At 42.1% G+C, this 26,006-nt stretch overlaps 3 protein-coding genes across 6 annotated transcripts; 2 read left to right on the plus strand and 1 right to left on the minus strand.

Moving 5' to 3' along the window:
• Positions 1-419: 419 nt before the first annotated feature.
• wizb (WIZ zinc finger b) lies at positions 420-15,082 on the minus strand. Its single transcript, XM_049745864.2, has 17 exons — positions 14,812-15,082; positions 14,108-14,295; positions 13,529-13,718; positions 13,270-13,345; positions 12,784-12,923; positions 11,437-12,708; positions 10,952-11,368; positions 10,465-10,845; positions 8,446-8,580; positions 7,230-7,745; positions 6,725-7,153; positions 6,153-6,650; positions 5,547-6,080; positions 5,253-5,464; positions 3,906-4,206; positions 3,431-3,596; positions 420-3,330 (listed from the first exon to the last, which is right to left on the minus strand). Exons 2-17 carry the CDS (start codon positions 14,216-14,218, stop codon positions 3,003-3,005), a joined length of 5,706 nt encoding a protein of 1,901 aa, XP_049601821.1. The 5' UTR covers positions 14,219-14,295; positions 14,812-15,082; the 3' UTR covers positions 420-3,002.
• Positions 15,083-15,855: 773 nt separating this feature from the next.
• Positions 15,856-17,730, plus strand: trappc5 (trafficking protein particle complex subunit 5). 2 transcript variants are annotated; one of them, XM_049745883.1, is made up of 3 exons: positions 15,856-15,946; positions 16,429-16,701; positions 16,811-17,730. In XM_049745883.1, exons 1-3 carry the CDS (start codon positions 15,908-15,910, stop codon positions 17,105-17,107), a joined length of 609 nt encoding a protein of 202 aa, XP_049601840.1. In that variant the 5' UTR covers positions 15,856-15,907; the 3' UTR covers positions 17,108-17,730. The 2 variants fall into 2 exon arrangements, with proteins under 2 accessions (XP_049601840.1, XP_049601841.1); XM_049745884.1 differs by lacking the exon at positions 15,856-15,946 and adding an exon at positions 15,959-16,121.
• A 287-nt stretch (positions 17,731-18,017) lies between these two features.
• Positions 18,018-24,627, plus strand: LOC125984065 (mucolipin-1). 3 transcript variants are annotated; one of them, XM_049745881.1, is made up of 13 exons: positions 18,018-18,167; positions 19,219-19,451; positions 19,856-20,017; positions 20,181-20,337; positions 20,608-20,689; positions 20,772-20,868; positions 20,976-21,075; positions 21,158-21,264; positions 21,894-22,043; positions 22,115-22,426; positions 22,839-23,045; positions 23,114-23,244; positions 23,392-24,627. In XM_049745881.1, coding segments are annotated over exons 1-13 (1,776 nt in total). In that variant the 5' UTR covers positions 18,018-18,130; the 3' UTR covers positions 23,393-24,627. The 3 variants fall into 3 exon arrangements, with proteins under 3 accessions (XP_049601838.1, XP_049601839.1, XP_049601837.1); XM_049745882.1 differs by lacking the exon at positions 23,392-24,627 and having other exon boundaries at positions 22,115-22,216; positions 22,304-22,426; positions 23,114-23,248; XM_049745880.1 differs by lacking the exon at positions 23,392-24,627 and having other exon boundaries at positions 23,114-23,248.
• The last annotated feature ends 1,379 nt before the right edge of the window (positions 24,628-26,006 follow it).

Genomic DNA, 26,006 nt, shown 5'->3' on the forward strand with positions numbered 1-26,006 from the left:
CTAGGAAATTAGCAAAAAAAATAAATTAAAAATCCAGATTATCTCATTTATTTGTAATTCTCCTCTTAGAGATTTTTTTTTTTTATTTAGTCATACATATGTCACATTGGCAGCCTTATTTTTAAAGCGTCTCTAGCACAATCTGGCATTTGGACAGGGGTGTGTAGACTTTTTATACTGTGCATAACCTAATGCCTGCAAAAACAAGATCTCTGCTTTAAATTGCAAAAATAATTTAAAAATGGTGAATATTTTGAAGTATTCTAGGCAGTTGGTATTAGCGTACCTTTTCTAAGAAATAAACCTGGTGTATAATATTTCTGAATTTGCAATTACCATTGAAAATACAATAATATGTCGCCCCCTAGCGTCCAACAGAAACCCAAATTAGGATGTGCTATGGAAAAGTGAAAAATTCATTGTCTGAAACGGAAATCACATTTATTGTTTTGTTCTGGAGTTGAGTCACCTAAAACTGTACAGAACAATTGTTTTCTCTGTCAAACATCTTTTTGTCTTCTGCTGTCACTGTCATATCTTTTGTCTGTTTGCACACACGCTCTCACACACAAACACACACTTTTTTTTTTTTTTAAGGGGAACACTAAGGCTCATACAGTGACGCAAGAGTGCAAAGTAGTCCCATTTAAAAGCTTCTGTGGCTGCTTTGACCCACTGTAAAATAAAAATAAAAATGTTTTCCTTACCCCCAATCACACAGTTTCCTTGCAACATTTCCACCAGCACCAAAAGTTTCTGCGACTAACAGATTAAAAATTTAGAAATGTTCTAATATTCACTTTGCAGGACTGCAAGTACAGAAAATACACATAGAAATAAAATACATAGAATCAGAGGTTAAAATCAAATCACAATAAAGGAACTAAGATCACTTATTATTATTATTATTTTTTCAACTACTTGGCTAATATAGTGAACAAAAAAAATAAAAAACAAACATAACATTTTAGATTTGCTCTTTTTTTTTTAAGTTCTGAGATCCAAGACTTTTTTTTTATGTATTCAAAATGGTCCATTTCTCTCAAAAATTGTTTAAATCAAAAAATCTTTTTCATTAGTGGACAATACTTAAAATGGCCGTTTTGTGTATACATAAAATTCATCCATCTTTGACGTCAGATCCTAAAAAAAAAAAAAAATGGAAGCAAAAACCAAAATGTTACATTGCTATTTTTGTTCAGCGTAGATCTGCTAACAGCTCCACTAGTAGTGTCAACAGCTTCTTAAGTACATGAAGTTATATAGTGTGTATCTATGTTCCTTCCGTACACAGGGAAGGGGAACGTTTGAAGCAAACAGTCATGTTATACATTGGGCAAAACACTGGAACAAACTTTTTAAAGTGTCAGCCTACTTTTCTAATGTTCACTTTTTGCGTTGATATGAACACTCTGAAGAAACGGACGATTTTTCTGTTTGGATTGCGAGCTGAGAGTTCACCAGAGTCTTGGAATGAAGTTTACTTTTTGTTCATGTACTGGAATTGTCTCCTGTTAACATGAATCCCATGGTGTCTCACTGCGTCCTTCAAATAAAGAAAGAAGTAGTAGGATGCGGGGTCACCCCTTGTTCAGTCCATTATTCAGTGAGGAGCCTCGGGGAACTTTAATGCTTCCTCCATCATCAGGTCCAACGTAAACAGCTTTTACAGAGGCAAGACAAGGAAGTAAACAGACTCTTTGGCACACCCCAATGCATATACTGATCCTACATCTTACAATCAGTAGGACACATTTTAAGTCACAAAGATGTCCTAATAGTTTTACTTCTGTCTTTTTTTTTTTTTTTAACTCATTCACTGCCAGTTAAAATGGACGTCTATAGCCGTCAATGGCAGTGAAGGAGTCAAAATCTGTTTGTATATATGTATGTACACTGACCGGCCACAGTATTATAAATATGATCTATAGAAAGCCAATATAACTGTGTCAAAGATTATTTTTGATTATTTTTTTTTTTTAACCCTAATTGATTGTGCAAGTGGACTGTACCTAATATTGTGGCCGGTCAGTGAAGTACACACACATCGCACGAGTGTAAAAGTGCACAATTTACCAAACAATCCAAAAGTTCTATTTAAGTTTCTATAATGAGCTAGCTTACCACATTCAGGCGCATAATAAATAAATAATTATTTGGGTTATATTAAAAAATAAAATAAAAAGGCAGGAGGAAGATGGTAACACCGTAAATGGAAGTTTAACTTTAAAAAATGTGAAACCATGAATATCCTTTTTTTTTTAAGCCCCCCTTCAAAATCTAAAGAGGGATGATTTTTAAAAATCTGCACAGCAGCAGTGGTATCACATGGGGGGGGGGGGTAAAACTTTTTGATTGATTAAATGTGTGTCTATAAAAACAAAGGTACGACGAACAAGTGCTTTATGCTACATTCAAGCAAAATGTATAATTTGGGGTAAATATTAAATTAATTTCCCTTTTTTGGGTGTGCTTCCACTTCTTACTCCTTTACAGAAGATACATGAATTAAAATTTCACCCCGATCAAATTAAGTGCTCAGTGTCGATGTCAAAAGTGCCATTTTTTTTTTTTTTTTTTAACACAAAGTGTGTTTAAAGTCTCCATCGCAAGACTGGATTAAGAAATCTCTTTTAGTTTCAGTCATGACCTTTGGGTTGAGACCAATGAGGGGGCAATTAACCCTTCGGCCACCCGATAAATGGGTGGGTGGGGGGTACAGCGATGGTCCACGTCAACACCTGGACATTCATTAAAAACAAGGCATAACAATAGTTCATCTCTCCGTATAACCTTGGCTGCAATCGCCCTTAAGCCAGGAGAGTTACGTTCCCATGGTAACGAGATTTTTTCTTTGTAACAGTCTAAAAAGCTGCTTCAAAAGGTGCTTGGGGCTCAGAAGGGCTCTTTGGCCTTCGCCAAATGTTGAAAGGAGAGCGACAGATGGACTACAAGAAAGTCAAAAGGCAGGAAAGGAAGAAAAAGAAGAAAGAGAGATGAGCTTACACCACCTGGGCAGGGAGGGGGAGAGGAGCCGGGGGGAGCGATTCCTCGGAGATCTTGACTATCTGGTTAGTGGTAAGTTCTGCTGGAGGTTCAGGCGAGTTGGAAGCGATGGAGCGAGTCAGGGTGGGAGTGATGGAGGTCGTTGAGGAGGTGCTGGCGGCCGAAGCCCGGCTGACCGGGGCCGGCTCGTCGGCCGTAGCTTCAGCGCAGTCTGCTTTGGATTTAACAGGCTGGCTGTAGTTCATCTTGAGGATGTGTTGCTGGAGATGCCGGATCCAGTCCTCTTGCACCGAAAGCGGACCGTGGAACTCCACCTCGCAGAATCTGACAGAGTGCAAGGATATAAGTGACCTGGGAACGATTAATTATTTCCCCCCCACAAATTGTGGACGTTTAGAATTTTCGTGACAAGTTCTCCACTCACCGGCACTTGAGGGTGTAGAACTTGCCCACCAGTTTGACCAGAGGGTAGGCAGGCGGCTTTGGCACTAAAGCAGGAACTGTGCTTGTGCGTGGGGGCTTGGCGGGGCCGCTGTCCCTCTCAGTTCCCTCCACGCAGGATGGGTGCTTCAGGGGCCGACGTTCAAAAACTGGGAGGAGGGGACGCTAATTAATAAATCCGTCATTATTTTTTATTTTATTTTTTAAATTTTAATTTAATTTAATTTAATTTAATTTAATTTAATTTAATTTAATTTAATTTAATTTAATTTTATTTTATTTTATTTTATATTAAAGTAGAGGCTGTATTTTAAATATCTGAGTGCAGGATGCTGTGTTGCTATATATAGACTTGTAAAAAAAAAAAAAAAAAATCCTAAAAATAAAAGGAGGCTAATTGTGTGATTTGTGTTAAAAGAGTCATACAATCGAAATAAAACAATTTTTTTTTTTTTTACCTCTGGGTAGGCGAACGTTGAGTTCACTACGAGCCACCTGTGCTTGAAGCGGAAGGCTACTGACAAGCCGCGACGGGCTGGGACTGCTGCTGATGTGAGGAGCTCGAAAGTTGGGACCTGCTTCGTTCTCTGAAGCCTTGCAGGAGCTCCGGCCTAGCTCACGGCTTAGCGGACGCACCAGGTTCACGGCCAGAGCAGAAGACCATTGGGAGGTGGATGAAGAGGATGAAGAGGAGGCCTTCTGGGAGAAGGGGAAGGTATGATCTGAAGCTGTTGATGCAGGGAGAGGCGAGCTGCTCTTCTGCAAGAGAGGGAGAAAAGATCATTTATGGCTTTTTATCGAATTTGCATTCCCAATAACTGGTTGACGCAGAGGGAAGAGAGGAAGAAAACGATAACGTGACATCTGCAGTGATGCCGAGACTCTACCTGTCTGTCATTATAGTAGCAAACAAAGAGCGCCTCCTATGCTTACAAATGATTTTTCTCTCTTGCATGTCTGGACAGACTCAATCTTAGAGAGTGAACGGCTTAGTCATCTGGGAGGGGCTGAGTGGAGCAGCTGCAATGGCACATCAAAAGGAGGCAGTTGACGGACCACCGATACCTTCTGAATAGCAATTGTCATAAATATGGATTATCTGTATTTTTTTTTTTTAAATTATTTGCTTTCATTTCAGATTACAACGCGACACAATTCAGCTGGGGTGTTCGAAAACTTTTGATGGATATTCATCTACCTGCTCGTTTTATTTATTAAATGGATTTTTCTTTGTTCTTGTGACGGCGACAGTAAAATTCTATTTTTATCCGTTCTATGTGACTTCAATCTATTTGCTACACAATGACTTCTCCGATTCTGTATGCGTGTCACATCAGTTTGGGCAAAAGGTGTGACAGTGACGCAAATGCGCCAAAAAATAATTCAAGAGGGAAGAAAAACCTCCCCCCCCCCCCCCCCCCCCCCCCCAAAATCAACAGCAAACCATAATTTATGTGAAGATGAAACATAAGCTGCAAGGCACCCTGGTTGCCATGGTAACTGTGGAGTCAATAGCTCACTTGTGCTGGCATCTGTCTCCTCAGTGATGTTTGCGAGATGTAAAGACACTCAATCTACATTAAAGCTGATGTGTTCCAAGACACACAAAGCCTGTCAAAGCAGCAGCTGAGGCATGTTAGATCTCCAAGCGTTCGACGCCTATTTAGAAACAGAGAGCCGAGAGCGTTCGTCAGATGAGCTCTTCTGTGGGTTCGGATCTGAGCAGCTTCGTTTTATCATTTGTCTACTTTTTTCCAGAACTTGCAATAGATGCTTTTAATAAACTCTAGGAGCCTTGGTCTTACCCTCTTGGAAGTTGGGCGGTTACTCTGCATGTAGCTCCGATGCATTTCCAGAACCTTCTGGGGCCTGCTGTGAATCCATGCACTCAGTGTCTCGATGGGGGATCCATTAACACACCATTCGGTCACCCCGAACTGCCTGAGGTGGGCTCGTGCGTGACTCGCCAGCGCTTTACGGTTTTCGAAGTAGAAGCCGCACAGCTCACAGCTTGGGTCTGATGATACAAGACAAGGAGAAGGCCTTGACAAGAAGAACCATCAGAAGGAGTTTTAAAAAAAAAAAAAAATCTCACGTACCCTTCCGGACATACTTGTCAGGGGAGGCTTTTTTTTTTACAGGGAAGTCGTGCGGCAGTGGTGAGAACGTCTTGTTAATATGAGAAGTATCCATAGACTCGGATTCTTCGGATTGTTTTCCTAGCGGGGAGATCCTGACAATCTTCGGTGAGGTATCTAACGGCCCCGCGGAGCTTAGACCTTGCTTCGAAAACCTCGACCCAGACGATGACATGCTAAGAGGGGATTTATAGAATTTGGACGACTGGTAGCCAGAGATAAACAAACCCCCGGAACTTTTGGTTGTGTTGGCCCATGAGGGACTTTTGGCACCATCTTTCTTCTCTCCCTCAGATTGAGGAGACACATTTAACCCTCTCTTGTGCATAATCACCCTTAGGGTGTCAATGGGGGATCCGTTGACCGTCCATTCCGTAATGCCCATTTGGCGTAGATGGGACCGAGCGTGGCTCGAGAGACCTTTTCGGTTCTCGAAATACTCCCCGCAGAACTCGCAGCGAATATCTCTTGTAGGTTCCACCTCACGAGACATAGCTGTGGTGAAACCAGAGAGAGACAGATTCTGCGTCATCAATGACGAGTATTCTCGTAGGTGATCAAACTTACCCAAGTTGAGAGGGAAAGCACTGTCAGAAATGCGCCAGCTGGAGTGGAGAGGATCTGCAGAAGGACCTCCACTACTCCCCATGGCTTCAGGAGATGTGACCTCAAGCTGCACCGGTTCAGGCTTCAGCTTGAGGATCAGTCCGCTTGACGACATGGCTGGAGTTGAATTCAACTTTGAACCCGACTGCCGGGAAGGGCTGGAGGAAGAGGTGAAGGGTAGTCGTCCAAGGACGGCAGATGGTGAGGAACAGGTGGAGAGAGGGGAACGAGGAGGGCCAGGGGAGGACGGAGGGGGAGTTTTGTGAGATTTTAAAGGACGGGCGCAAGGTAAGCCACGTTTGGAGATGATTTCCATCAGCGTGTCGATCGGGGAACCGTTGACCGACCACTCGGTGATCCCCATTTGGCGTAAGTGGGAGCGAGCGTGGCTGGACAGTCCTTTACGGTTCTCAAAATATTCCCCGCAGAACTCACAGCCTATCTCCTTTGTAGGTTCACCTGGTCAATTAGAAAAGGAAATTGAACATCGCATCGTTTTATATCGTCGATTAATCCAATGATATGAAACTCACTCTGTGGGAGACTCATGATCTCGCCAGTGCTGAGGCGGAAGACCTGCATGGAAGATGATTTGAGACGCTTGGCAGGCGGGCCGAAGGATGAGGGAGAGGTAGCTTTGGAGGTCGACCCGCCTCCGGCTGTTGTCACCTTATACAGTAGGGATGGAGAGGAGGAAGGGAGCATTGCCTTCTTTGGGGAGGACAGCGTGCTAGGAATACTCCGGGATTCAGTGTCAAGCTGGAATTCACCGGCTTTGTGCTTGAAGTCATCCGAGTCCATGAGCTGATTGAGGAGAGCGATCGGAGAACCTTTGGATTCCGAGTACTCCACCCCGAAGTGCCGCAGGTGAGCCCGGGCATGGCTGGACAAACCTTTGCGAGTCTCAAACCAGGCACCGCACAGCTGACAAACGATGTCTTTGCTCGGCTCCATTTCGAGGGCTGCGGATTTACAACGATATTTTTAATCCCATGCCAAAAAAAGAAACAACATATGAAGGACAGTCAAGACACTTACTGAGGTTGAGAGGAGCATCGTTTTCATGCGGAGCCCAGATTGGTTTGGATGGTGAGACGGTGGCAGATGTTAAGAGGTTAGACGTCAAGGTTTTCATCCCGCCCGTTTTGTGCTCCGTCAAGCGTAAAGGGGAAGAAAACGGCAGTAAAGAGGAAATAGGGACTTTCCTCACGACTGAAGTTGGAGAACTCCCGTGAGCTAAAATCGGAGAGCCACCAGGAGAAGGAGTAGGTGTTGAACGGGAAGGGGATGACATCGCTTTAACTGCTTTGGTTAAAACGGAAAGGGCTATGGGTTTCTCGTCCGAGTCTTCGCCGTCCTCGGGGTTCTCCGAGTCAAACAGAGAGGAACTCTTGGTTGAATGGGGATCCAGGTCAAGTGAGTTCATCTGGCTGTCCTTGGAGGTTTGGTGGTGGAGGAGGTCGATGGATTCTTGCAGGTGAGAGCTAGCATGGTTGGACATCTCGCGACTGTTGTCAAATTGAGCGCCGCACAAGTCACACTTCAAGTCATGAACTGGAAGGAAAAAAAAAAAAAGGAGATTCCATGAATTATGAAATCTTAGAGCTTTTGTTGGGTATGCCAGAACAATGACTGACGAAAGATTTACCGAGGTGTCACTCGAACATATTTTACATGTCAAGCAATCAAAACATTTCCAGTTTGACCACCTGCAGAATGCAAACCGTAAAACAGCAAAGAAAATAATGTTTTTTTTTTTTTTTTTTTTACAAACTTAATCCAGATTCATTTTATGCTAAAAATTAATGACCAGTAGAACCACCACAGAAGAAGCAAATAACTCATTTCAGTTTGTTTCACTGCATGATTTAAAAGAACTAATGAGACTTGAAATTGACCATGATTTAAAAAAAAAAAAAAACCTTGACAAAGTATAAACTACAAATGGATTTAACTATGAGGAAGAAGCAGTAACAGTAAACTGCTGACCTTATCTCTAAACGAAATCGAACAGTGATTCGTTTCCCGAAAAGAATTTTAAAAATGGCATGTCGGAAGAGTGCCAAAAAGTGAGTAGTATAGAAAGGTGCTTTATTTTTATGTCTCCCTTCACTGAGCTCATGTCAACCGAGTTTGGAAGCTAAGAAAATGTTTTAAGCAAGGTCCACTTAGTCAAGGCTATTTTTTAATTTTTTTAATTATTATATTAAAGGCAAATGCAGCTTTTATAAAAAATAATAAATTTCTTTATCACCTTTGGTGTCTTCATCTTCTCCTGCAAAGAGGCAATCCTCATCTCCGCTCTGCAGGCGTGTTTTCTTCGGGCTGGAGCTGAGGCCATCGACAGCCAGGTGCTCGGGCTCAACCTCTTCTTCACCCTCACCGTCACCTACAATATAACAGAAATCCAACGTTGAAAAAAAATGAGAAGGAAAATAATCCCGGTTGCATTCAGGGGGGGCAACCTCTGATTTTATTTCCCCTGCATGTTGTCTTTGTTGTTATTAAATAAATGATAAAAGTGAATAAGAACTACATGAGATGTTATTCGACTGATGTTGTGTTTAAGCCCCGATAAGGACGGAATAAATCCTGATAAAAAGTCATCATCTGAAGGCGAAGACAATACATTAATTCAAGAAGGTCTCTTTGTGTGTCAAGTGCACTCATGACACCGCGGGAAGAAACCAAAGCACAACCTTGGCAGCAGGAAAATGACCTCAGGCTTTAGAATAGCACCACGCTGATTTATATATTCAAATGACAAGAAGAATCTGTGCAAAAAAAAAAAGCATAGCAGTCTGCTGCAGTTGTGCGTTTTCTGCGACAAATGGGTGAATCAAAAGTGACGTGGAGACAGACAAAGCTTTTTGTCTGGTGGGCGGGCCCCCCTCATCTCTTGACTGTAATGGAGCAGCGATGTGACACCTCCGGGGGGTGCAGACGAACAGCGCCAATGAACTCATTATCTTCCAGCGTGGAGCAAAGTACACCTCTCCGCTCCACTTTTGGAATCCACCTCCCCCCGTAAATAAAGTTCCATCGGGATCGTGGTGTGAGTTGGGTTCAAATAAGTGCACGAAGTTAGCATCCGAGATACATGATGCTTCCCATGCAATGGAATCACAGCACATCCCTCTTAAGAAAATCAAAGCGAAGTAAAATGGCGAAGATTGGGCAACCGGAGGTAATTTTAGGGATGATCGAAATAGACCGACTCGTAGAACTGCAAACAACGACCTATCAGCGATTATCATGCGACCTACACCCCGATTTTAGTCATCGGTAGTGATCTGCTTCACGCGCTTTGACGTGCGCGTTACCTGCGAGACAGACGCGCATTTTCTTGACACTTTTAATGGCTCTTGTCCACCCCGACAATGGGACTCGGGGATGCGGCTCGAGACGCGCGGGTGCATCGCCGCGGTGGGAACCCGAGAGCACGCGGAGTCGGAACCGAGCGCTACTCACCGGTCCGCGACTGCAGCGCATCGGAGCCAGACAGTTTTTCCGCTATTGTTTGGGTCTGCGGGGAGGTGGAAGCAGCCATTTTGCCCCCATATGCACCGCTGAGCTAAGGCGTGACCAATCGAGAGGAGGCGGAGGTTGGGATGAACGGAACGCACCGAGAGGAGTGCCACATCTACGGGCATCGGGGAGACTTTCTCACCACACTTCTTCCAGCCTCCCTCTCTCTCTCCTCGTGCACTTTTTTGTCACACGCGCGCGCGCGCAGGGTGACACCCGGGGTCAGACACCTCTGTTTTTGATTCAGCATTAAAAGTGACAGGTGAACCCCATGCACGCATCTGAGGTCACATTTCCCACAGCTTCATCCAGACCTCATTAAAATCCTTCCACTGGTTCCATGACACATGTCAGACAACAAGACTTTTTGGCCCACAAATAAATGACAAAAACTTAATGACTACCTTTTCATATGACATTTTTTTTTTGTGTGACTAAGGTTAATCATTTCAATTCAACTGAAAAAAAAAATACTATTCACCATGGAAACCGCTGAAGCCTGCCATCATCAAGTAGGGAAAAAAATAGCTCAAAAGTGACATGACCAAGAACTGGTTGTCCTTTCACAATTGATGAATAGACTGGAGGAGAAAAAAAAAAAAAACTATTCAGCTTGGCTGCCAAGAGGCCAATAGCAAAGATGAAGGGACTGCGGAAATTAGAACATGAGGTGTGACGACTTTCACCCGATGTTGACATCAGCTACGCTAACATGCATATTTTGGGATTGACAAAAAGACAATACCTTTTTTGACACCATCCTCTTCATTCAAATTCTCAGGAGATCCAGACGACAGAAAAACAGGAGAAGCATCATCTATCCTCCTCTCACTCGTCTCCTCTTCCATCTTAACCTCAATGATCCCATCCTCTTCCTCCTCCTCTTCTTCTTCATCCTCTTCCAGAACAGAGCTCCGCGGGGGAGCTGTGGGGATTACAAGGTCCGGTCTGCTGGAGAACAATTTTCTCAGGATGTGGATGGGTGAGATGGTAACATCCCAGTTAGTGATGCCAAAATCTCTGAGGTGCGCCCGGGCATGGCTAGACAGGCCGGCGCGAGTGTCAAAGCCGGCGCTGCAGAACTCGCAGTGCATCACGCTGAAAGTGGATGGATCAAAGTTGGCCACTGTGGAGAAGAAAAAAAAGAAGTGGAGTAGTTGGAGTGAAACCACTTCCTGTTACCAGCAGTATTAAATATCTGAAATAACATTTCAAAAAAATAGGAGGCTGACCTTTTTTCTTTTTCTTCTGATAGGAAAATCGCTTCTCAATTGCATTGACCTCCTCTGGAGATATAAAATGGCGTACATTGTAGCTGACGCCAACTCGGTTCAGATGGCCCCTCACGTGATTGGCCAGGCCGATGCCGTTATGGAATCGATCGGGGCAGTAGGGGCATTTCCTCTCGACATTTTTCAGAGCATCCGACATCTCATCGAGGTCATCTTCTACTTCATCCAAGATGTCCCCCGACAGGTAATGCCGCATGGGTTCGTCATCAACGTCGCCGTCATCGCTGTCGATTTCTATGAGGTGCTTGCTTTTTTTTAAAACAAAAACATTTCCGCTAATCTCCTCCTCCTGCTCATCGTTTTCCTTCAAACTAATCTGGGGCGAGATTGAAACACGTAGTCGATCTGGACTCTCATCTGCATAAAAAAAAAGAAACTGTTTAGACTTTCAAAATGTCTCTTCAGATGACTTTTTGGAGTCTCACCTGGATCCGATTCTTTCACGACAACCTTCTCAGGGTCAATCTCTGGGCTTTCGTCCTCATTTGGTCTGGACCCAAATTTTGCTCTCCTACTGAACCTCCTGTTCTTAGTACATCTGAGATTTGCTGTGAGATCATTCTCAGAGGTCTCAAGTCCTTGATGGACTTTGGTTGGACATGAGTTGGGCGGGGATAAAGAGTCAGAGCAGTTGGAATCCAATACATGCTCAAGAGACTCAGAATCAACCTGTGTCCTACAAATGGAGTCCGGTCCAGAGTGGACCTGTTTCCTCTGACTTTTTGTCAGAGGAGATGAACATGATGGGGAATCAGAAGAAAAGCTGGACTTAAAAACAACAGTAGATTTTTTTCTCATGTGTGTCTTGGTGTGATTAGCAAGTGCCTGGGAGGTTCTTGTGCTGAAGTTACATTGGGTGCAAACAAAACGCCGGCGGTACAAAACAGCCCGGGGCTGGAATGTGGTTCCAAAAGAACCTGTAGGACTTTGAGGAGTGTTTGATTCAAGAGCCACGTGACCCTCATCTGATGGTGATATCGGAGCTTGGTATGGACAAGTGTCTGACACCTTGCCAGGAGTAGGAAGCGGACTTTCGTGCTTTACAACTTTAAGGTCAGGTTTTTTTTTGGCCTTCTCAAGTTCATTCAGTTTGTCGATTTCTGTGGTGATCTTGACGCGGGATTCCTGGTGTCTCCTTTGGTGATGGGCTAGTGCGAGAGAATCAGGTAAGTCCCATCCGCATTCGCTACACTGAAAACACCGGGAAGCTTCTTCACCGGTTTGACGGTGCTCGATCATGTGTTCTTTTAGGTGGACCTGTTTGTTGAAATATATGCTACATTCCACGCAGGTGAAAATATCCGTACCCTGCTCATCTACTTTTTCTTCTCCATCTCTGATCATGGTTGGATCTTCTACTAATTCATTCCCAAAATCATCAAAATGCGACGATGTTGCCAATTCGGCATTTATTGATCTTTGAGGGCTCCCGCCTCGTGGAGATGTTTGTGGTAAGGTTCCGGTGAAGGCCCCGAGTTGGACTACCTTCTTCCTGCACCTTTGGAAGTGTGTTGGCCAGGAGGCAGGAGGGAGACTCTCAAGGTCAGACTCTCCCGTGAAGGTGTACACATCAAGCTCCTTAGGATGGTTTCCCTCTTCCTTTCCTTCGTCTGTATCCTTCTCCGACAGGCAAGCATCATTTGGTTTTATTTCGCAAAGGCCGACCTCAGATATGTTACAGTCACGGCTACCTCCTACTGTGAAGAAAAAGTTGTGAATGGAAAAAAGAGAAGTGTGATAAACAGATTTTCTTCAGCCATGTGGGTACTTACAGAGTGTTGGGCCAAGCTGAGATGGATTTGGTTCTTCTCCTTTTGTGCTTTCTTTACTTTCCTGCCCAGAGACAGACAGACTAGCCTCATGCTCCAATTGCTGCAGTTCTCCAGGTTCTTTGTCATCCTCACAATCGACCCTGGACAGCACCCAAAAGAAAAAATAGTATGCATGAATATATAAAGATATTTTATTAAAAAATCTGTGTGAACCACTATACTAGAAATGAGACAAACTATAATTATGGTAAAATGGTGGTTTATGGAGGATGAGACATTTTCCACACATGAACTGGCAACCAAAGTCCAGACCTGAACCCCCACTGACTAAAATGATTTACAAAGAGGTCCATCCCAACTTTTCAGTCATCATGACTGAGAGTGAATGTTATTTTTCCGATGGGGCCATTTTGCATAATCTTTGTGTGTTAAAAGAAAAAAAAAAAAAAAGACGTCAGTGTATGACCACAGTACCACCTTCCTCACCTGGATCCAGAGGAAGGAGATCCTGGGCTGTGAGCAGCCAGACCATGAGGGTTAGAAAAATGCTGCAGCTCCTCCTCTGACATATAACAGCACACACAAACCGCAGAACAGTCAAAACTACATTTGTCTTATAAGAGAGCGAGAACTGAGATGAGAGACTTTAGACTAGGAGCAGACTGAGTCACATTTAAAACGACAATGATAATGGTTGGATTTGCTTGGTTGGACTACAAAGTTGCATGGAAAAGTCATGTGTTACCTTCAAGTGTTTCTTTCTCCGAGTCGGAGTCCCAGCTCGGAGAGGAAGGAAAAGCTGAGGACGTAAATCTCCTCACTGGGTCTGCACTGTGCTCGGAGACTTCGGTCTGCTCGGGACCCTCATCTCCATTGTGACCTTGTGAGCCTTTAGCAGACGTCGGGTTGTCGCTCACATCGGAAGAACATGAGGACTAGTTGCAAGAATAAAAAAAATTTTTTTTTATAAATGAGCATATCATTTGTGCAGAGAGGCCCTGAGTTTTTTATTTAACCAGCCCAACAAGTGTGACTGGACACTGGGACACAAAAGATTGTGCTTTACAAGTTCTGCCTAGCAACCAAGAAATATGCGGTCCGACAGGGGAAAAATAATCCAAGCAATTCTCTTGATCAAAAGCATTCACCAAGACTACCTTTCTTGTTTTGATAATCTGCCACTATTGTAAATAGAAACAGGTTTGTAGCCAGGGCAGAATTTAAACCTGAGATTTCTGTTGCGCTTGTTATCTGGGCGCCATTTTTGACAATTCAGTCACATGACATAAAAAAACATTGTTGCAGACTGACAAGAAGTTTTTACCTGCTGTAAGGTGCAATTAAGAAAGGCTGAGGTGACAGGGTTTTGTGCAGAGTTCAAAGGTGGGGGCACATAGCTGGTCCCTGGGGTCAGGGTTTGCCCTTCAGGTTCCATCGTCCCCCCACCCCAGAGAACAGAATGGAGTCCCACTGTTGACCAAACTGCCTACATTGTGCACTCCTCCTTGTCTTCTGCAAAGAGGAAGGAAAAAAAAGGTGCTAAGTTACAGTTTGCTCTTTCATACATTGCTCAACACCGATTGCATTCACTTGCATGACAAAAGTGCAGTTGGTGTGTGTTCAAAGCAGCTCTGTGTGACAATGCAAACGATTGCAGTGTTGCAGAATGTTCATGTTTTAGCTGTGCACCCCCCCCCCCCCCCCCCCCCAAAGCAGCAGCTGTATAGGCCTGTCTGACCCATTTTCACAACACGTCTGCTTTTTTTAAAACGAGGCAGGGTGGCCGAATGGTTACATAAAGGTGTGGCGTTTATTCCCAGGCCCACGTCCTTTCTGTCCCTTTAGAGTCAGTAAGAAAATAGCCCAGACGTCAAAAGGTGCAGCGGCTTGTGTTAGCCCCCAGTAAGTACGTGGCCGGTGTTGTTGATCGGTCGTTGACAGGTCAATCCAAGAACCACGATGCATTGCACGGTGCTTTTAAAAATCGGAAACATTCATCGGCTACGATTTCACCCGGAAAATACTCACTGATATCGGCCTGGTTTGCTGATCCAGGGGAAGGAGTCGCAGCCTAAGCGCCGCTCGTCATAGTTGAAGACCGAGCAAGAAGCTTGACAACCCCGGAGACGATGCACGCTACAAGCCTCTGGCTGCTAACATGCACGAATTGAAGTGTCACTCGAAAGTGTTTCGGGGATGTTTTGCATGGCTACCTGGCAGCCACCAGGCACAGGACTCCATGTTATTATTTGCAGGCGCGCCACGGCGGTGGTGGTGGCGGCGCGTACGTAACATCAACTGGGAGGTGACGAGAAGAAGTTGGGGTCGCCCCTCCAGCAGCAAGTTTATTGAGTTTCACTGGAAAAGGTTTTTACTCGTTCCTTCCATGCACGAAAATTAGTATTAGATGCGTATTTTCTACATTTACCCCTTTATTAAAATAAAAATATAATGTGTAATAATAGTGTTTTGCTGTGTGTAGTATGGTAGTTTGTATACTGAAGTGGATTATTTAACAAACGTAATCGATATTGAAGGTTAGAAAAATCAAAATCTACATTTTTGTAATTGTATGTTATTAATTTTCAGTAGCATTGGTTTTGCTTGCTTTACCGCTATTGCAAAATGACTCGCTTGTATTTTACTCATTGCAAATCTAATAGCAGGTGTCCACAGATTTGAATATTGACATCATAATTAATTTAGCTAAATACTGGAACGCAATGAATGTAATATGAGACTTTAAGTAGTCTTTTAGCGAATCCTAGTGGCCAGTACCAGAAGTTGTTTTGTTATCAAGTATGTAAACTTTAACGAGACTAATTGGAGCCTGAATATTTCCTGAAGACATTGTAACATTTTATATATTTGCCTATTTTATTTTTTACTTTAGTGTGCGCTCTCTGTTGATCCATTTAGCAGCACAATGGCTTCTATTGTAAAACGTGTTATGTTACAATAACTTGCTATGGCACATTAAATGTAATAAAATACAATTAAACTACACAGTGTGAACAGCAAAATTACTCTGGCTTTATCACAAGACACATCACATTTGTTTTGATGTTGCAGTCTCCATCCGGAACTGTAGATGGCGGTATGCAGTTTATAAACGCATGAAGAAATGTCACAAGACAAGCCCGACGAAGAAGACAGCAATACGGTTGGTTTGTCTTTTAAACTGCTCCCCAAATAGATTGAGTTATTCAATTTCACTATTACTACAGACTGAGGACTATAAATAAATAATAGACATTTGTGGTTCCACTCCTGAAAGAGCTGTTACTGCTTTTTATCTCGGACAAACGACAGCTAGCTAGATAGCTAACACCCAGCTGGTAAGCTTCGACTGAGCTATTGCAATGCAACAATGATACAAAACACAGTTAACACGTTGTTATGGAAAGTCTGACGTGTAATGAGCATGATCATTATAATCACGTGAAAAGGTTCTCAAATAATGTATTCGATTTCCAATCTAAAATTTCATTTATTATTATTATATTTTGATTTGATGTGCACTTTCAGAATGAACAGAAAGCATCCATGACTTTTTTTCTGAGCTGTGTGCATTTAAATTTACATTTCCATTAGATGTTGCAGATTCATATATCATAATCTTGACCATAAATTTGTGGTTCACAGAAAATGGACACCCGGTTCACTCGAGGGAAATCCACCATCCTGGAGCGACCCTTGACCCGACCAAAGACCGAAGTCAGCATCAGTGCGTTCGCATTGCTGTTCTCCGAGATGGTCCAGTACTGTCAGAGTCGGGTGTACTCCGTTTCGGAACTGCAGACACGCCTGGCTGACATGGGGCAAAGTGTTGGAGCTGGCATACTGGATGTCCTTGTGCTGAGGGAGAAGAATGGCAAGAGAGAGACAAAAGTGCTCAACATGCTACTCTTCATCAAGGTTGGTACATTTGAGTCCAAAACTCAAGTTATGTGCTTCTACTGTGACTTTTACTCTCTTTAAACAATGTGAATTAAAGCATTTAATTTGTATACTCTTTTCATTGCAGGTGAATGTATGGAAGTCTTTGTTTGGGAAGGAGGCTGACAAGCTGGAGCAAGCCAATGACGATGACAAGACTTACTACATCATCGAAAAGGAGCCCCTCATCAATGCTTACATCTCTGTCCCCAAAGAGAACAGTAGCTTAAACTGCGCCGCCTTTACTGCAGGCATCGTGGAGGCCATTCTCACACATAGCGGCTTCCCTGCCAAGGTCACGGCTCACTGGCACAAAGGCACTACACTCATGATCAAGTTTAATGAGTCAGTCATAACCCGGGACAAGGCTTTAGATGGCAGATAAGGACAGCGGGAGAAACCAGGGAATTTTTTTTTTCTTTGTTTGTTTTGTTCATCAATGCAGGACCACAATTTAACTCTGTACAGTCTTGCAAGTCTTTATTTTGGAGTAACCTAAAGATTTATTCCGATTTTACTTTGTTATAAGAAACTGCGGCCTCTTTCACATCTAAGCCGATGCGAGACGGGAGTTGAAGTGGACCAGGAAATTGACCAGCTTCTGATTTCATAACTGAGATGGAACGCCGGAGACTCAATGTCCACACCTTTATAGAAAGCAGCTGCAGTTGTCACCCTGATGTAGGATATTTGGGTGGGGAATTAATCATCTTAATGGTGCACACTACTTGTCCTGTTTCGACAAGTTCTACCTGACAGGCTAATAAACCATGGCTGTACGGTTTGACCCGATGCGCCAACGCACATAAATTTGCAATGTGCAAAATGGCTTGTGAGAGGCATGGACAACATCCAAAACAAAAGATGCTTTTAGTTGGTTCAATTTTCTAAGTCTATAGTCATCATGCAAAATTCTAATTTGTACCTCATTGATTACATCTCTTGTGATTGTTTCAATATTGTACTGTATTATTGTATTTGTCTATATAAATAATGTTATGTGAGGTATTTCATTGATGCAATTTTCTGGAAATTATTATGAATTATTATTTTTATTCATCATCTCATAATAATGATTGACGAGTATAATGACTGAGTATAATTTACATACTATTAATAATAGAAAATTATTATATTTAGTTGATTTCTTCTATGTGCAATTGACATATAGTCGATGTAATGAGTCAACGTTTACATTACGTCATGTCACATGACGAAGTCACGTGTCATCCAGGAAGCTGTGTTATGTTTTCTACTCTGCCTATTGTCTGTACACTGCGATGCGATGTATTCATTATGTATCAATGTGAACCGAAAAATAGAAATTATGAAAATGATCACCGTCCTGGAGAAGTTTTTGAGGTAATATCGAGTTCTTTGTCTCCCGTGTGACCGCCCGAACATCATCATGGCATCACCGAGGTGCACTCAGGAGCTTTCCACAGGTTTGTTGATAATAATGTCCTCTTCTGCTTGTATTCAATTAGAAATAGCCGTTCTTTCTGAAATAATAAGATTATAATAGACATGTTTGTCGTTATGTATTGGGGAGTTAATTATTTGCACAGGTGAATTCATTCGTTTCAGTTTCAAGCAATTATTTCGGTATTATGTGGTGCAATACAAATCGATCTGTTTTTCTTGCATTTATTCAAGTCCGGAATATTGCGAGTATGAAAAAATTCTACAGAAATCTACATTATTTGATTATCATAAAAAAAATGTGTGAAAACAATGGCTGGCATCTAACAATAAACTGTTTTTATCCTATTAGCATATACAGAACAACCCGGGAGCAAGAAGAAACCAGATTATTGACAGAAACGGAACGAACTTTCCAAAGGCGTGACTGACATGACCAGCCAAACTAATGAGTCATAACCACAGCATAATACTGGCATTGGATCCAGTACATTAATTCCAATTGAGTAACAAACAGTATAGTCAGAAACTATCCACGAAATAGAACAGAAATAGTCCCTCATAAAAGTGATTTTCAAATCTCTTAATTGTAACATGGCTCATTATATACTGTATCAAACAGTTCCATATAACATGTGAGGGTTAAAAAAATGATGCAGCTTTTTGCTGTCAATTCATAGATTGCACTTTAAAAAACAAACAAAAATTCAATGGTGTCAGCTGTGCAGTTGTGCATGTCTCTGGGTGAGCTAATATGCTCCTCCAGAACGAGAGCCCAAGCAAAATGGAATTGATTTCATCTGATAACATTGTCTGGAGTTTTAAAAGTCCTTTTTGAACTGATGATGTCACCACGCCAATGTGTTTCTTAACCTTTATTGAGCTGAGGTACCTATTTTACATTATGAGAAATATTTAGCATATTTAGCACTTTATTTTACATATCATACAATACAATTAACCGAGTCACAGCCATTTGAAAAATCCTGCAGCATACAAAGAGTATGAATACCAAAAGATCAAATCAGACTCAATTTCATTCATATTCTGTCGTTTCTTTCTCTTCTATTGCAGAGAATGACAGGCTACTCTCTTCCAAGGGTCTTAGCTATGGGTCGCAGAACCTTCTTGGGGATGGACAAATGAGCTCTGATCTGCATCAGCATCACGATGAAGAGGAGGAAGAAGCCCTGAGGAGGAAGCTTAAATATTTCTTCATGAGCCCTTGTGATAAATATCATGCCAAGGGACGCAAACCATTCAAGCTAGGACTGCAGCTGCTCAAAATCATCATTGTTACAGTGCAGGTAAGAAAGAATTTACACTTTTTTGTCTTCATTTGATCTTTTAATATCGCCCAAAATCCGGGTGCGGCCATTTTGCCACTTGCTGTCGACTGAAAATGACCTCACAGTTGCCAGATCTCAACCAATTACGGCTCGTCGTTTCTGAAACTGAGTCGTGATTGGTTGACCTGGCAACTGTGATGTCATTTTAAGTCGACAGTAAGTGCCAAAATGGCCGCCACCCAAGATGGACAAAAACAAGTTAATTTTGCTACGTAACTTATATTCTGCAAAAACAATATTAGTCAGAATGCTTTGTTTAGACAAGTGAGGCCACATACAATATATATATTAAACTTTTGGGTTGACTTCCACTTTAATTTTGATCCTTTGTTAAGTATTTCCCTTTTCTCGCTTCCTCTCAGTTGGTGCTATTTGGGCTAAGTAACCAGATGGTTGTGACCTTTAAAGAAGAAAACACAGCCACATTCAAACATCTCTTCCTGAAAAATTACCAGGACAACACTCCTCAGGCTGTTCACACGCAGAAAGAACTGCACAGCCACATCACCTTTGCCATTGAGCAGGTAGCATAAAAAGTTGCCCCAAAAAATTATAACCTAATCTTGCTCACAATAACCCTTTGATTGTTCTTAACTGTACAATAGAGACTAGTGATCTGATTTTGAGGATTTTATTTTAACAGAACTTTTTCATGAAATCTAAACGATGCATTTCCCTTGTATCTAGTATCTAGCTCTCCCTCAGATCTCACTGGGACAGTATGCTTATGTAGAAGGTGTCGGCTTCAATGGAAGTGCACTCTCACTCTGCCAGAGGTATTACAGGAGGGGCGCCATCGTCCCAGTCAATGACACTTTTGACATCGATCCTCATGTTATCACCGGTAGGATCATTTATTTATGCATCCATCTATTTTTTTTGGCTTTGTGTTGCAAGTCAACATTTGAGTCAATATTCCTTCTGCTTAACTTAGCAGACAAAGTATTTTATGATCGCATGACCAATCCTGTGAATCCCACTCAAAATATTTTTTTCCATATTCTGCGCTTTGAAGGAAGTGGAAAAGTGAGGCGTGTGATTCATCTGTGTGCTTTTAGTATTTCCACATGTGACATTATTTGGTTCCTCTAAGACTACTACTTCCTTTATTCAGACTGCATCGGAATCGATCCGCCGGCTTTTGGTTTTGCCCCTGGAAAAAGCGACTACAGAAACTTCACTCTCAATTTTTACAAGTTAAATTCTAACTTATATCTCTGATTTTTATCACCCAAAAGGTTTTACACTGTTTCTAATCGACTTTCACATTATCTCCAGACTGATCAATGTCACGGTGGACTTCCAGCTGAAGGCTATCAACATACAGACCATCATAAACAATGAAATACCAAACTGCTACACCTTTGCGATCACGGTGAGCTCTTCATCTCCTTTCTAATAAAATGTTATCGAATCAGATATTGTATTTCATGTATTTCTGTATTCATTGAAATTAAATGGTTGTTTTATGTGCTATTATAGATCCTCATGGATAACCGAGCTCACAGTGGCAAAGTTAAGATCAGTTTACAGAACCGAGCCTCCATAAAGGAATGCAAGGATCCTAATGTTTCCGGACATGGTGAGTAGACTGCAAGCAGAGGAAGCCTAACTTTATTGATCTTCATTCTCCTCAATCGTCCATTATTCCTCCCCTCACCTAGCGGAGAACTACGCGCGAGAGTTCTTCGACGTGTTGGTTGCTCTCGTTTGTCTACTTTCTCTGTTGCTGTGTGGACGCTCCATCCTCAGAGGTGTTCTTCTGCAACACGTAAGGAACCAAAACACTTACTGTCTCTCCTGTAAACATTAGATTTGAAAATTCATGGACACCAAGAATTAGTTATGAGCAAAATAATTTGCATCAAAACCCTTTTAGTGCTGTTTTGCTCCTGGCCAATGGGTGGCGCTGTTACATACCTGCATTTGCCATTATCCATCCATTCATTGCATTAACCAATTTAATCTCAATATTACTTATCGAGAAGTGCTCCAAAGAGGCTTTAAAGGAAGTCGTTAAAATCATATTATTTCGGAGGGAATGCTGCAATATTCTGAAATATTGATGATACCCAAAACAATAGGAGGCCGTGTAAGACAACACCAGTAGTGTTTGGTTTCTTTTCAAACACCTCGTTACAACATTTAAAAAGGTCAAGGACACACGTGAGGCGTATCATTGTCAAGAGTCAAGACACCTTTGTGAAATGAAGACAGAAAGCTGCATTGCAAACTTTTTTTAGTGTATTGTGCGTTTTGTATTAAACACATCCGGGCTCATATAATTGATTATTGTACATGGCGAAGAATTTTGGAGACATGCGTGATGTTTGTAGAAATTATTGAAAAGTTCAAACTAATTTTGCAGGCTACTGTGAAATTAAAAATGCATCTTTTTAGGAATACGCACAGTTTTTCCAGACCAGACTTGGCCGTGGTGTGAGCTGCGGAGACCGAATGGAGTTCATCAACGGCTGGTACATTCTCCTCATTGTCAGTGACATGTTTACAATCATCGGCAGCTTCATTAAAATTGGAATTGAATCCAAGGTAATACATTAGATTGAGAATGTGACCTGTTTTTATGAACGAGTGAATGAATTATGGCTATTTTGATGCAGAATTTGTCATCATATGACTCATGTGCAATCCTGCTGGGAACGTCCACACTTTTAGTGTGGGTGGGAGTCATCCGCTACCTCAGTTTCTTTCAAAAATACAACGTAAGACTTTCGCACACAAATCATACATTTTGTTTTGTCTCTCCGAAGGAATCTTATTATTTCCCGCCGTTCTGTTTTTCCACCCAGATTTTGATTGTGACTCTCAGAGCGGCATTCCCCAATGTCATCCGCTTCTGTTGCTGTGCAGCTGCTATATATTTGGGATACTGCTTCTGCGGATGGATCGTCCTGGGACCGTATCATACCAAGGTAGCGTACACATTCCGGCTCAAAGCACACTCGTCTTTCCAGGTTTACACAATCTTCCGGGGTAGGCTCCTGTTACCCGTGAGTCTAAAGAGGACAAACCAACGTCATAGAAAATTGATGGATAGGTGCATCTCATGTTACCAACTTGTCAGCTTGCAGGTGTTAAGCTTAGAACAGAACCTGGTTTTGTTTTTCTTGGGTTTATTTTTATGATTGTTGTTTTTTTTTTTTTATTATGATTTTTTTTCAAGAGTTAGGGCTGGGGATACACTTAGCTAAGCAGCTGTTTGATGACCACGGAAACCAATTTCATTTCCCATTCTCTGTTGTCTGCACGAACTAGCTCCACCAAAATTGCTTTGACTGATTCGTGCGTTTCTTCCTTTTTCTGAACTTCCCCCTACATGAGCAGTTCCGCTCCCTGCCCATGGTATCCGAGTGCCTCTTTTCCCTCATCAACGGCGACGACATGTTTGTGACGTTCGCCGAGATGGAGCAAACCGGCACGCTGGTGTGGATCTTCAGCCAGGTCTACCTTTACACCTTCATCTCTCTCTTCATCTACATGGTGCTGTCACTCTTCATCGCGCTCATCACCGGAGCCTACGACACTATTATGGTACAGTCAGGAGAAGAGCTTTCAAAATCAAAGATGAATGTGACATTGGTGGATTTGTTCTTCAACAGGCCCAAACGCAAGAGCAGGTTCGCATCACTGATCTTCAAGCATTCATCGCTGAGTGCACCGACACACCTTGCTCCGGCAAATTCCGAGGTCCTGAGGGGTCGTCGTGCTCTTTTTTCTGCTGCTGTGATTGGTGAGGAGGGGGAGGGGCTGATCTAATACGAATGCCTTTATTTCTCGATATCTGCTTTTAACCGGACAATCTGTTGGTGACCACTTTCAATTCAAGATGACAATTATTTGCTGAACATCTTTTCACCGCATGACTTCCTTTTCGCAGAATCCCAGCAGGGGAGGATGACGAAGCCTGTGCAGAGAACTGACTGACCTTGAACCACTCCCCCCCCCTCCCATGTTTAAATTTTGCATTCTTAATCAAGCTTTTTACTCTAGCACTTTCCATGCAGACTCAGGCCAAACGACCCGCTTTGGCTTTTGTTCCGTGTGAATCATTTTCCGTTGAAATTACGCCAGTGGACACTGTGAAACAGCATCACCGTTTACTTGAAGTATTTTACAGTAGGCGTCAGGATTCGCTGTGCCTCTTAAATGATGTTTGCGTCACCAGAAGACTTGCTAGTATGTCTGCATAATGTACTGTATTTGTATGCATGAATTGCCTTCTGCTACATTTACAGTCAAAAACGGTACTCACCCGCCATTCTTCCTCCCTTTGTTCTTTTCCTCCCTCGGCTGAAAATTTTTTGATGGCTGCACGCACAGGGACGAAGCCCTGTAGCCAACCAGTTAGTCATCAATATGTATGAACTGTAAAAAAAAAAATGCACACCAATGCTCTAAGCAATGAAGCATTTCTTATTATTTGCTTTTAATGTGCCGCATGCAGGTAGGAAATTTCCTGCTGGGAAAATAGCATTGTGATTTTGTTGTTTTATTTTTGTATTATTATTTTAATTGATAGTTTGCCAAAGCCTAACACTTTAGGCCAGGTTTATGTTTTATCTTAAGTCGAAACCATTCGAGAAAAGGTAATTGCTCATTTATTTTATCTGATGTGAAAAATCCAGTAATCTGTTTTAAAGGGTACAAATGATGGATTTAATGAAATGCTAATGTCATTCCATTTTGCTGTGTGAAGGGCACCGTTCAATAGATAAAATTGGTCTCCACTTGAAAGGTAAAAAGGAATTTCATTATTTTCTTTTCTCCTGAGTTCTTTTGGAATCACACCACTGCTCAGTTGTTAATATTTATGTGCGCTCATTTGCACTTTAGGGTGACAGCTTAAATTGCTAAAATGCCTTCACATTACAACTAAAGAGCGCACTGGGTCAGTACAAAGAATTCTTTACGTTCAATAATGCATGGGCTCTGACAACTCTGGGAAGTTGAATTTACTAGTAAAAAAAAAAAAAAGGATGTCTTAGCTCCTAGTTTGTCAGCCTTTGTAAAACTACTTGTGACGTTATTCCAATATTGAATATTTCTAAAGATGTTGGCTTACACACATTAGGAAATTAAACTAACAACACTGAATAGGTGTTGAAAAAAATAATCTAGTCTCTTGGTATCAAGTGTTTGTTTGTATTTACAGCTGATTTAGTGTGTCGGAAAAGTGTAAGGTTGCAATTATGTTTATATCAGATTTTATGGTAATTAATGTTCATATCTCGAGAAAATATTTCTTGATGATGCCTAATATGTTAGATATCGTATTTCTTTGAATATAGAGGCCCGAAGGGTGTTTATTTAGGTGCACCAGGTATCCGTTGTTTGTTTACCTTTCCACGAGGTATCACATGTTGGTGGTGTAATTACAGCCACCTCGTACCACTTGTATTTTTTTACATGGGTGGGGGCGACTTGTATTCATGAATGGTGAGCCTAACAATTGTGAATTTTTAACTTTAATGGGTAACAGGTCCTTTGGGAATGGGCTGGTATTGTGCCACCACTAGAGGGAGAAAGCTGGCTCTTTCTGAAGCCACCAGTCATAAAATGTATACAAATCTGAAAACTAAAAAGATGAGACATTAAAAAAAGATTCCTGCCTATGTGGAAGATAAATATGTCTATATACATAAACATACCAATTACTCTTCATCTCCGCCACTATCTTTATATCTCATTATCTACCCCGAGGTGTACTACGGCCAAAGAATGATGAATATTACCAAAGATGCAAATGCCCAATGGATGAAAATAAAAGAAAGTGCGCTACAGGCACTTCTGAGAGTGCAGCCGAGTGGTACCGCTGTCCGATAGCCTTAGTACACACATGCATTATTTACTCAAGGATGCTACCGGGGGAAAAAGATGAAGCACTTATAATCAGATAGACAGGAACTGGACAACCTGGTCTGGACAGCATCAAGAAAAAAAACCTGCGCCTCTGCTGACTCCCTTTCCCACCATGTTAACTGTTACTATGGCAACCATGAAGAAGCATCGTAATGCCATTGAGCGTAATTATCTTTATTATGATTCGTCGTCACTTTGACAGATTTGCTGTGTTGGCACAGTTTGATGTGAGACGCACCTGCATATGCTAATCTTCTCCATTTGAAACATAATAATCACATAATGATTAGCCGGATGAGAACACTCCAATGGAGCTTGATTTGAAAATCGCTTGAGGAAAAGATGTTTGTGTCTGATGTGAAGGGTGTGTCTAATGACTTGTAAGCTGTTTTTTTGTGCGGTTTGGCCATGCGGATGATACTTGAGGTCATGAATGAAGCAACATGACGTTTACTCGTTCCAAATAATATCTATATTTGTGAGTTTCCCAAATAGCCTTTTTTTTTTGTGTTGTTGCGCAGCAGCTGGACACGGTCAGGACAAAACAACGAGATAAATAACACAGTCGGAAGCGATACAGCGGGGTACACAGCCCGGCCTTTTCCTGTCTCTATTGCAGCATGTGAAAAAAAA

Source organism: Syngnathus scovelli, chromosome 16 (genome assembly GCF_024217435.2).
Source record: "Syngnathus scovelli strain Florida chromosome 16, RoL_Ssco_1.2, whole genome shotgun sequence".
NCBI lineage: Eukaryota > Metazoa > Chordata > Actinopteri > Syngnathiformes > Syngnathidae > Syngnathus > Syngnathus scovelli.